A 12,500-nucleotide genomic window follows, 5' to 3' on the forward strand; every position below is an offset into this window, starting at 1 on the left:
ACGCAAACATCAAAAAACGAGCTGGAAGGCACGGAAGGCTCTTGTTCCGATAGCCAATAGGTAGACTCTCTCTCTCTCTCGTCTCTCTTCTTCTCTATCTCTTCTCTCTTCTCTCTATATATAATATATATTAATCATATATATATATAGAGTCCAGCTACTATCTATGTAGTACGTAGGGCTCGTGCTACCAAGTTGTTTTTGATGATGCGGCTTCTAAAATCGACGTCGGCTCTGTTAGAGTTTGATCTTACACTAGTTGAAAGTTCTAGAAACTCATTTCATATATTTTCGTATATCATTACCTATCAAAGCTAGTAGTCTAAAATTACGGCTGAAAATAAAAATCTTATAAAAATGAGATAGAAGATTTAAACTCAAGATCAGATTATGATTCTTTTCGTAAATAGTGAAAAATTTCTATAAAATTTTCATCGCATTTGAATTGTTTTACCCGTTAACTCTCACAAACACCAGCCATCGGCCATTAAATTATCAATTTTGGAGATCTTTGATCACTAGTCAAATAATGTCCGAAAAAATTTGAATTTAAGTTTTCCAAATACTCTTCACTTTGTGCATAAGGTCTAACGGAGCCGATCGTCGATTTGGAAGCCGCATCATCAAAAAACTTCGGTAGCACGAGCGCTCCGTGCCTACCGTAGATAGATAGCCGGAACTTATATCTATATATTATAGTCCGCTACTATAATAGTAGATAGTCACTAATGTCCTTGGTACTATTGAGTTTTCTACCGTTAGATCTACCCCCTGATCATTTTCACCCGTTAGATTATACTATTAAACCAACACCCACTCAAGCCGCTAGGGGACTACTATCAATTTAACCGGGGACCACTATCATCCCTAATCGCACATCCCTTTCATCCAACGGCCAGAAAACTCAATAGTACAAAGGATTGGTCTATTGATAGTATAGTAGTATATATTAGATATATATATATATATATTATATATATAATACTATAATTAGATATATATGAAATTTGAAGCATAAATAGGCGAAGGTGCCAAAATCCTGTCCAACACTTGAATGGAGCTCCTTTGACTCGTCAACGTTTTGTCAACGATTTGTCTTACCCATACTATTTTCTCCTTTATTCGTTTCTCCTTTTTCCATTCTGCCTTTTTTTTTTTTTTCAGTTTTTACTATTGTCTTTTTATATTTTTAATGTTTTTTTAAGGAGGACCTAGCTGTTTTTATCCTGTACATTTAGTTCATTTCGCTTAATGAATGAAGCAGATAGCTTGTTACCTCTTTCTCAAAAAAAAAAAAAAAAAAGCATAAATCATGTTTTCAGTTTTGGATCAGGTGCGGACTAAACAGGCCCTCCTCCCTGTGAGAAATTTGGCCCATTTTCAAAAACTGGGTCCGTGGAACAAGTTAGGGGTTGTCATAAACAAGGTATTCTCTTAGTTTAACTTTTAGAATCGAAATGGAATTCACTGATTTATATAATTATTATTTATTTTACCGGAATCAAATTTTAGTTCTCATTCCACTATGGAATGAAAATAATCCATTTATAGCCCAATCCTATTTTGAAATATGGATTGTATTTTTATATTTTATGAACAGCAATAAGGAGAATGTAGCTTGTTTTTTTTTTTTTCCAATATGAAAAATCTTGTTATATAATATTTTGGACGATAACTAAGCCTAAGAAGGTTCTTCTCTAATATTTGTAATAGTTCTATATATAAGATATAACATGGTTAAATCTCTTAATGTAGCTATATAGTATTTTGGGCTGTGGCTAAGTTTAAGAAATTAAAAAAGTTATTTTTCTGTGATTTCAAAGAATTCTATATATAAAATATAATAGAGCAAAATCTCTTAAGCTAGCTATATGGCATTTTGCTTGTTAGTTAAGCCCAAAAGGTTAAGAAGATTAAACATGTTAGGGCAAAAATAATTCTAGAATGAATGATCATTTGAAAAGTGGGGCGTCACACAAATAACATAAATATCGGCATATACGTCGTGACTCTTTATTTGGCGATGCTTTTAAGAACCGTTAATTACTAAAAAAAAAAAAAAAACGAAAAAAAAAAAAAAAGCTCTTAGATGTTATTTTTCTTTGTTAGTGAGGCTCCCGGGAAGATCCTCCCCCATCCCTCCCCAGCAGTCACAAAAAATTTCAAAGAGAATGCATCAAAGCTGTATAAATATAATTTGATCTTCTTTTGAATTCAAACCATTAGTTACACTCGACTAAACCGAACCAGTCATCGGACTAGAGCTCAAGGAGTAGCTAGTTCGCTACGCTAACATTTTTACCGCACGGTTTTCGCTCCGGTTTTGCCTCTTGAAGCATGGTTAGCACGTCGCGCATGGACGGCCGTTGCTCGGGGCTCTTACAAGTGCAAAGCATGGCCACTCGGAGCACCAGCATCATCTCCTTCCTCACTTCCTTGCAGTTCGCAATCGTCGCGTCTAGCACGTCCCAGATTGCTCTATCGTCCGCCCCGCTTACCAGCTTCTGTCTGATCCACTCGACTATGCTATTTCCTTCTCCGTACTCAGGCTCCACTGATCTTCTTCCGCTCACGATCTCCATTAGCACCACACCGTAGCTGTATATATCGCTTCTCTCATCGACCTTTAGCGTGCAGGCATATTCTGCATGACCAAATTTTTATTATTCAAGTGTTTTTATAGAAAATGAAAACGAAGTTAAATGCAAGTCTTATTATGATCTCATTTAAATTTCAATCCACACTACGAAAAATTGAATTGTTTTCTTAATTAAGAGTAAATATTTAAGAAAAGTAGGTTGAGGAATGTCCATTCGATCGAAAGTTTATATAGGATTACAATGCACATAAATATGATTTAAAGTGACATAGATTTGCATTGAAAATAAGTTAAAGAACCAAATAGGTTTCCTGTGGTGGTTCCAAAATTGAATTATATTTGTTTGAAAAGAAGAAATTAAAATCCGCAATTGAATTATATTTGAAAAGAGATATAAAAATACGCTAAACTACATGATATATTGTTAAATAATTTTTTGAACTAAAAAATATATGAGTAAAAATGAGATAAAATATGAAAGTAAAGTGCAACTCTCTGAACATGAAAGCTGATTAGATGGGGCATGGCAACTTGGCAAGTAACAATTACATTCAAAAAAGTGATATAGATATGCCTTATACCAACATGAAGCTTGTAGGAAGTAATCATTCCTGTTGAAAAAAAAAAAAAAAATTAAAATGTGACAATCTTATAGATAACATGGTATTTTAATAATCATATTTAGTGTCTAGGGTTTGTCCATTTGATTATGAATTTTAGAAAAATATTATTATGATTAATAGCTATAGTTTGTAATAATAATTTTTACAGTAAAATACAAATCATTGCAAACTGTTACTATACATCTTGTAATAATAAATGACTAAATAATATAATTTATATTATCATAACGACACAAATTGTTGTAATAAAATATATGTTTCTATAATTAATGTTGATGTAATTTAAATCAAAGTAATAGAATAAAATTATTATAGTGGTATATCATACACGCTTCTTCTCGTGGGCTAGGGAAGTCTACTGTATCACACTTGTATTATATCATCAGTAACAACGTCAATCTATTTTTCTATTTGATTGAGAAAAATATAACAAAATATTTTTCTATTAATATATGATGGAACTATCAATCAAAGGGGACAATTTTATTGATTGAAGACGCACATCAGCAATATGCCTAGTGCATCTGTTTTTTTTTCCTTGGGGGTTACGTTTAATGCTGATCGTCTTATTCACTATTAGGTAGGGAGTTTAATTCCCTGAAAATTGTGAAAAATAGTTCTTAAGAAAAGAAAAATTTTTATGAAGATTTTTTTTTTTTTTAGTTTTTGTTCACCTGGTTTCAAATTTTTTTTTAATTTTCTTTTCAGATTTATGAAAATATAGCATTTTCTTTTTCCTAAAGAAAAATTCAGAAAATATAAATACTAATTTTTCATAAATTTGAAAATAAATTTATTGAAAAAGCTAGATTTTTTTAGAACTAACGGGAGGAAAAATAAAAAAAATGTTTCCATAAAAAAATATTTTTCTTGAAATTTTTAGTTTTTTTTTTTTTTTTTCGTGAAACCAAAACGGCATCTAAAAGCATGATGATTGCATGCTCGATATTTTAATGAATTAATTGGCTGTTAATTACAGAACTACCAACTATATAATACTCAATAAAACAAGAATATATATATCATATTCTCTTTTTCCTTTTAGGATTTGCTAATAGAATTGATTTAGAAAAAAATATTTTGATAAATTGAAGATAAATTTGTAATGTTGAATGTAATAAGCGGTAAATAACAAAAACCAACCAAGAAAAAAAAAAAAAAAAAAAAAAAAAACTACTTCACTACTTAATTACCCGGTGCAATGTAGCTGCAGGATCCGCTGATCCCCGACACGGACAGGGCAACAGCACCGTCCATAAACTTGGCCAGTCCAAAGTCGGCCACCCTCGCCTCCATCTCTGCGTCCAGCAGTATGTTGCTCGGCTTCAGGTCCCGGTGGACCACCAGCGGCGTACAGTCGTGGTGCAGGTAGCTCATCCCTTGCGCCACACCCACCGCGATCCGATACCTCGCCTCCCACCCCAGGTGCGCCCCCTTCCCCCCGTGGAGCAGCTTCTCCAAGCTCCCGTTCGGCATGTACTCGTAAAGCAGCAGCACTGTCTCGTTGTTCCTGCACCAGCCTAGTAGTCTCACGATGTTGCGGTGGCGCACCGACCCTAGCACCTCCACCTCCGCAGCTGCCGCCGCCACCGTAATCGCCTCCCTCTTACTACTATCATTACTGTTCTCTTTACCTCTCTTTCCCTTGTTATGCGGCAGCCGCAGCTCCTTCACCGCTATCACCTCCCCGTTGGGCATCTCGGCACGATACACCGTTCCCGTCGACCCCGCGCCGACGACCCGCGCGCTCCCCCGATCGGCGCACGCCGCCGCCACGTCCTCCGCCGTGAAGTTGAGCCTCTGGAACGCCATCATCTGCCACTGCCCGGGCCCGACGGCGCCGCCTTTCGCGTCAGCCTCGCCCCCCTCTCGCGACCATCTCATGCCCACCGCCAGCACCACCAAACCGGCTACGGCCACTGCTGTCGCCCCTGCCAACATGATCACCCCGCCTGCAGTCCTCCTCGCCGAAAAATGATCGTCGTCTCCCCGACCACCACCGCATGGCTTGTCGACCGCCTCGCCGCAGAGCCCGACGTTCCCTTCGAATTGCATGACGGAGCTGATCGTCGACGGGACCGGCCCCGTCAGCCGATTGAACGATACGTCGAGGCTTTCCAACGTGCTGCAGTTGTCGAACTCCGGCGGTATCGGGCCGCTGAGGTTGTTCCACGAGACGTCGACCTCCGTGATCGACGGCAGCATTGCGATCTCCCGCGGGATCTCTCCCGTGAGCCGGTTTCGATCGAGCTTGAGGCTCACGAGCTTGTCGCAGCGGACGACGTCGCTCGGAATCGTCCCGCTCAAATCGTTTCCCTCCAAATCAATTCTGTAGAAATCACTGCATCCCGAAGCGAAGGACGGTACCTCTCCGGTCAATCCGCAGTAGCCGGCGGCGAAGACCTGTAGCCGCGGCGCGGTCCAGATCGCTCTCGGGAGCGCTCGCCGGAGCGGATTGCCGGAGACGTTGAAATACGCCAAACTCGCGGCGCCGCACAAGTCCCGAGGGATCGCGCCCGAGAGCGAGTTGCTGCTGAGGTCCAGGTAAGTGAGGTTGGGGAGCGACCCGAACCCGACCGGGATCGGGCCGGTGAGGTTGTTCGACTCGAGCCGGACCCGCCAGAGCGAGGAGCAGGTCGCGAGGCCGCGCGGGATCTCCGAGCCGAGCCGGTTCGAGAAGAGGATCAGCCGGACGAGCCGATTCCCGGCGCAGAGGCGGGGAGGGATCGGACCGGAGAGGAGGTTGGTGGACGCGTCCAGCCGCGCGAGCCTCCGGTTCGAGCCGAGCCGCTGCGGGAGCGGGCCGGTGAGCGAGTTGTTCCACAGGTTGAGCGCCTCGAGATTCGGGAGGTCGCCGAGGGGGCCCGGGATCGGGCCGGAGAGCGCGTTGCTCATGAGGCTGAGGAGGGTGAGGTTGACAGGACGAAAGAGAGCGGGATCGGGCAGAGAGCGGTTGTCGGAGAGGTCGAGCTTGAGCGCCTGGGGAGAGAGGCAGGCGATCAGGGGCCAAGAACGAGCCGTTCTCACTTGAAAGAGGAAGCAAAGATCCAAAGAGGAAGAAGGAAGAAAAGGCGACGGCGGCAGCGGCGACAAACTGCGGACGAACTAGTGAGGTATGCGGAGGTTCCGCAGGTTCTGAGCTCGATAGCCCCGGCGTGAGGAGTTGTAGCCGAGCTCGAGGTGGTCGAGGGGAGGAAGGGAGGCGAGCTGGGGAGGCGCTGCGGTGAGCAGATTGCCAGAGAGTGGAGGAACGAGGAAAAGAAAAATCTCGGGGGAATCTAAGTCGAGAGCTGCAAGCGAGATTGAGGTATCGAGGGAAGGGGAGAGTGCGCCAGGAGAGGCGAAGAAGAAAGAGGTGAAGTGTTGCGTGTAGGCGTTTGAGGTGGCGAGAGAGCTCGCGAGTCGGTGAAGGGAAAAAAAAAAGGGGAGGGGAGGGGGAGGGGAAGGTGGAGTTTGAAGTGTTGTGGCTGACGTCGAGGGAGAGGGGGGGAGGCGGAGGGAGGAGGGGGAGGGGGCCGCGGAGGAGTTGGAGTGAGGATTGAGGCGGGCGGGCGGGGAGAGGAGGAGGAGCTCGGGGGGGAGGGAGCCGACAGTATACGCGGCGGGCAGCAGGTCGAGGCCGAGAGCTGGACGCACTCCGGTGGACGGGTGGCTGCGCCCCCCCGCCGTACGAGCACCAGGGCCGAGGGTCGTCGCGCCGCGGCGAGCGGCGGACCGTAGGTCCAGTCGCGGAGCGACGCAGCGGGTCCGACAGAGAACGTTCAGCGACAGCAGGCGCGACGAGCCGCGCAGTAGTGGGCTGCAGCTGCGGGAGGCGAAAAGGAGGAGGAAGAAGAAGCAGCAGAAGAAGGTCATGGTCATGGTGGTGGTGCAGGCGGTGGTGGTGGTGGAGGGGAAAGATGATCATAAAAGGGAGGGGAAGAGAGGACGCTTTTCGGGAATGCGGAGTAGCGTGCCGGGGTGAAGGGGAGCCTCATCATGGTAGGAGAGACGATGATGATGGTGATGGGTTCTGCGCTGGTGAGTGATGAAGGAGAAATTAAGGCATGCTCGCGCACTGTCTCTTTCTCTTTCTCTATCTCTGTGGTAGGGAGGGAGCTTGATCGCGCTCTCTTGTCTCTTTCGCCTTTTTGAATTTTTATCCGCATGCTCCCACAAAAGAGAAGAAGAGTTAAAGAAGAGCTCGGAGCGCGCGTGGCATTTGGGTTCGACTGCTCTTCTTTTACATGTCGCCGGGCCCACCGTCGAAGTGAATTGGATGGGTGCGTGCTCGCCTGCCGCTCGCCCCATCATATACACTCGGGTAATTAATCGAGTGCCGCCTGTTTCGTATGTTGGGAATTTCGCACTCTAGCTGCTCTGTCTCTCTGTGTGGGATCTGCAACATTCTATTTCTTATGACTTCAGTAGGCACTTCTCAACTCAGCATTTTTTTTTTCTTTTTTTTTTCTGAGAGATAGATAGTATGGTGTATGGTACTTTTTTTTTTATTTTAACTTAGCCAAAAATATGAATCAATTAGGATACGAACTCGGGACCTCAGGTACCAACCAGTAAGCCCTTTACCACTTATGTTAGGGACAGTCGGTATAGCATTCTAAGCATTGTGGAATCTACAAACATAAGCACAATAGAAATTAAAATTTCAGTAGGCGCTTCCCAACGCAGCATTCTGTTTCTTGTGACTGAACATTGTAGAATCTACTAACATGAGCATAATATAAATGAAACTAAAGTAGGCGCTCCCCAACAATGTCTCATTGCGAAGTCTTTGACTTATTATCATATATTAATTTTATTTTAATTTAAAATTTTGTTGAATATTTTTAATATTAATTTTTAAAAATAATTTAAATTTTTAACAAGAGAATTATAATTTTCTAGTGGAGGCAAAATTGATACAGATAGCAGATAGGAGATTGCTCAGTGAAACTTTACTGGGTAGCCCCCACTGTAGCTTTTTTGGCACAATACTAGCTAATATTAGCGAGCTATTCTGTGTGGATTTGCACCATTTAAGGACTTAATATAGGGAGTAGAGACATTGGAGGACCTCTTCTAGACTATTGGCATATACATGGGTATGTATCCATACCAAATTGGCAACTATTAGGATGCATTTGGTTCGGATTACCCTGATAGGATTACAGGCAATTTCGCCTAGATTACTGCATTTGGTTCATCTATTAAATAATCTGATTAGTAATATAGTATTACAAATGGTCCAGGATTACACTGAGGGCGTGTTTGGTTCAAGTTATATAATATTACAGAGTATTTCGATATATTCAGATATTTTGGATTTCTAAATGAGATTAGTACTTATGTTGCATTAACGCGTTTGGTTTAATACAGTAACGTAATGCTAGATTTCAGTGTTTATAATATTATTATATTTGGTTTTTTCTATAAAATTCGGTAATCTAGACAATAAAGTATAGTCTATTCCAAAATTGCCCATAGTCATATTTTGTAAACATTTTTTTACTATTTACAAATAATATTTTTTTACTAAAATTATTTTAAATAATTTAATTTTTAAAATTTTAAATTTTAAATTTTAAATTTGAACAAAAATATAAATTTAATATTTTAATTTAAAATATAAGTATGAAATTTATAAATTAAAATCTAAAATATAAAAATAAATATAAAATAAATATTAAAGTGTTAAAAAAATTTAAAAATATATAAGAATTAAATTAAATAACAAATTTGAAGTTTAAAAATTAATTTGAACTTAAAATTTAAATTTAAAATTTAAAATTTGAAATTAGAATTTGAAATTAAAATGTAAAATTCTAAAATTCAAGATTTAAAATTTAAATTTAAATTTGAAGTTAAAAATTAAAATCTAAAATTAAATTAAAATTTCAAAAATCTTTAATTTAAAAGTGAACAATTAAAATTTTAAATTAAATTTTTTAATATTGACGTAGGTTGAAAGGTATTCGTAATTAGAGGGGCCCTATAAATTGTATATTTACATTAATATGCAAAGATACAACACACCCCACTTTCGTTAATAGTTATTTGGTGTACATCTTGCACATTTGTAATGCTACATTAATTGATGCCGATGTAGCATATCGATAAACCAACACACGGTAATCTTAACAGGATTGCCTGTAATCCTATTAGGATAAGCCCGCCAAACGCACGCCTAATGAAAATATTATTGAGCAATGGAGTGCAGTCATCTCGCATTACTCATGGGCATGGTTTATATTGTCTGTATATAAATTATAAGTTATCTGTCCGAACCTCCAAATCGCTTTCAATACACTTATTTTAAATTATCAATTTAAATTTTCAAATTGTCAATCTTTTAGATTTTAATCTTTATTTTCAATTTTAATATCAAATTTTAAATTTTAAATTTGTAATCTCTAATTTCAATTTTCAAATTTCAAATTTAAATTTTAAATATTTAAACTTCTAAATTTCAAGTTCGAACGTTTCAAGTTCAAGTTTCTAATTTTAAATTCCCTAGAAATTCATATGATTTTAAAATTTCAAAATTTAACAACTTCAAATTTGAGATTCTTAAATTTCTAAAATTAAAATATAAATTTTTTAAAATTTTTAAATTAAATTTTAAATTTATATTTATATTTATATTTATATTTTAAAATTTAAATTTAAAAATTTTATATTTATATTTTAAATTAAAATATCATATTTTATGTTTTCTTCATATTTAAAATTTTAAAATTAAAAATAAAAAAAAATGTAAATTTAAATTTAAATTATTTAAAATAAAATTGAGTAAAAAATTATATTTTTAAATAGTAAAAAAAATTGGCCAAATATGACTCAGGGCAACTTTCGAATAAATTACACATTGTTGTCAGGATTACTTAATTTTATAAATTGAATCAAATATAGTAATACTATACACATTGCAATCTATTATTATATTACTGTATTAAACTAAATGCGCTAATACAGTACCACTAGTAATCTCATTCAGAAATCTAGGATATTTGAATCTGTCGAAATTATCTGTAATGTTACATAACGTGAACCAAACGAGTCTTTGGGTATACTTGAAGTAAATTAATAAAAAACACAATAACAAGCCTAGATCTCTCAAAATTGTTTTGGGAGTCATGGGTGATAATGTGCAAAAATTTAAAATTTAAAATTTTTAAAATTCTATAAACTACACACACACAGACACACATACACACATATATATATAACTAAAGATTGATACTTGAATTCACAATTATAACATTGTTATTTTGAAAGATCTAAAAATAATTTTTTAGATTATTCGAATATAACAATTAATTAGCGTATGTTTTTTATTCAAACTTTTAAGCTCATATTCTAAACTTTATAAAGTAGTATAAAATATAGAAGATATAAATATAATAATGTGAAAAATATTAAAAGTTAAGGTTTTTTTGCATACCGATTTTTTATTTTGTAAAAATGGGCCACTTTTACGAATTTTATAGATTCGACCTGTACTTTAATAAATTGACCAAATTATTCTTATTTATCTTTCTCTTTCTTTTTTTTCTTTTTTCTTTTTTTTTTCCCTCTAGTTCGTGTTTCTCCTTCTGGTTCGTCCCCTTCCTCGCTGTTTCTTCATCTCTTTCTCCTCCAGTTTTTTTTTTCTTTCTCTTCCTTCTCCCCCCCAAGCCAACTCCGTGCTCCTCTCTCTTACGTCGCCCACACCTTCGCCGATTCCGGTTCACAGATTGCGGAGGTGAGGCTGCGGCGGGGGTAGCCATGGACAACGATAGCGACTATAGTGTGTCATGGAATTTAAGAATGACGGGGAGGGAAAACACAGATGCGGGGGCGGCTACTACAACAGAGCATGAGGAAAGAGGTGCTATAGCAAAAAGGATACAAAAGATGAAAAATAAAAAATAAATAATGTTAGAACAGATTGTGATAAAGGTATGAAATAGAAAGATTAAAAAGGCTTCAAGGCGTGTAGCAATGCCACTTTCCTTAAGGCTTAATCCGTCCCCACCGTTCTAACAATTTGGTGTGCACCGGGTCAACGAACAACCTCCCAGGATACAATGAAGCGTAAACCTCAACTGCGTTTGCACACACGAAGTCGAGCCTTTGAGCACTCACTCGATTAAGTTGTCAAAAGAAATAGAATATAAAACAAGAATGGAATTATTATGAATGAAGACTTCAACTCTTCAACTGTTTTCTGTCTGTCTCCTTCTGCAACCAATGCTATGGACTTATATAGGCCACGAACGGGTGCTTCATGAAGTAACTATTCACGAAAGGGTGTTTCGTGAAGTGACCTTTCGATTGTGACTTTTCATTTGATCATAACTACCAAATAGTTATATGAATCAAGTTCAATGAATATAACCATTGATTCCAACGGGCATATGTACGAAAAGACACACTATAAAGATGTGTCTTTTCATATCATATTCTTTCACTAAAAGTCACATCCTTTCACTCTAAGAGTCATACCCTTTGATTAGAGTTGCATCCACTCACTAAGGGTTGCATCCATTCACTAAGAGTTGCATCCATTCACTAAGGATTGCATCCTTTCATGAAGAATCACATCCATTCACTAAAAACAATAAACAAAATATATTATTTTAAAATTTTCCTTACAAATAAAATAAATAAAATTCTTATGGGAAGACCATCATACATTGTGGCCGCTATAGGAAAAACCAAAAGTAAAAAAGAAAGAACAAATTGGTAAAGTTGCACTATTTGAAGCTAAATTGTACCATTTGAGACTAAATTGTATCATTTAAAATTATTTGAAATTAAGTTGCACCACATAAACTCAAACTCTTTTGAGGATCTAAGTTGCATTATTTTAAACTATTTGATACTAAGTCTAAAAGGACTTATGGTATCAAATGATCTAAGTGCCTTATTAGATGAGGTATGAAATTGTAAATTTGGAGCAGGGAAAATATAGAATTAGTTGTGTGTCGTTGAGGAATCATAGGAATCTTTATCTTATTTTGCTTCTTGTACACATTGAGCAATATGGGCTACATATATTGTACTTAATCATAAATAAATAAAAATAGAGAAGCTATTATTTCAAACTCTCAAATTCTTACATGGTATCATAGCACCAATCCTAATATCAACGAAACCTTTGCAGCTTTTCTAATTCACGATCTCCACTCACCATGGGCAATCAGAAGATGGTGGTAGAGATACCAACATCATACTAGTTGAGTTCCTCGGATAATCTAGAGACCCTGTTAGTTTCCTGCTCTCTCATGGGAGGCAACTGTTCAACATGGGTAAGGGCA

The 12,500-nt window shown here is 38.2% G+C and overlaps 1 protein-coding gene across 1 annotated transcript; it reads right to left on the reverse strand.

The window, feature by feature from the left end:
* LOC109710711 (leucine-rich repeat receptor-like protein kinase TDR) lies at positions 2,192 to 7,077 on the reverse strand. The gene is made up of 3 exons (XM_020233449.1): positions 6,342 to 7,077; positions 4,416 to 6,248; positions 2,192 to 2,644 (listed from the first exon to the last, which is right to left on the reverse strand). Exons 1-3 carry the CDS (start codon positions 7,075 to 7,077, stop codon positions 2,277 to 2,279), a joined length of 2,937 nt encoding a protein of 978 aa, XP_020089038.1. The 3' UTR covers positions 2,192 to 2,276.

This window comes from Ananas comosus, linkage group 5 (genome assembly GCF_001540865.1).
Source record: "Ananas comosus cultivar F153 linkage group 5, ASM154086v1, whole genome shotgun sequence".
NCBI lineage: Eukaryota > Viridiplantae > Streptophyta > Magnoliopsida > Poales > Bromeliaceae > Ananas > Ananas comosus.

What these genes read in the sequence shown, in the direction of transcription:
- LOC109710711 (XM_020233449.1), bottom strand. Translation starts at nt 7,077, where the DNA reads ATGACCTTCTTCTGCTGCTTCTTCTTCCTCCTCCTTTTCGCCTCCCGC. An exon ending in TCAGAACCTGCGGAACCTCC is followed by an intron (nt 6,249 to 6,341) that starts GCATACCTCACT and finishes TCCTCTTTCAAG; the next exon opens with TGAGAACGGCTCGTTCTTGG. An exon ending in CTGCAGCTACATTGCACCGG is followed by an intron (nt 2,645 to 4,415) that starts GTAATTAAGTAG and finishes TTGGTCATGCAG; the next exon opens with AATATGCCTGCACGCTAAAG.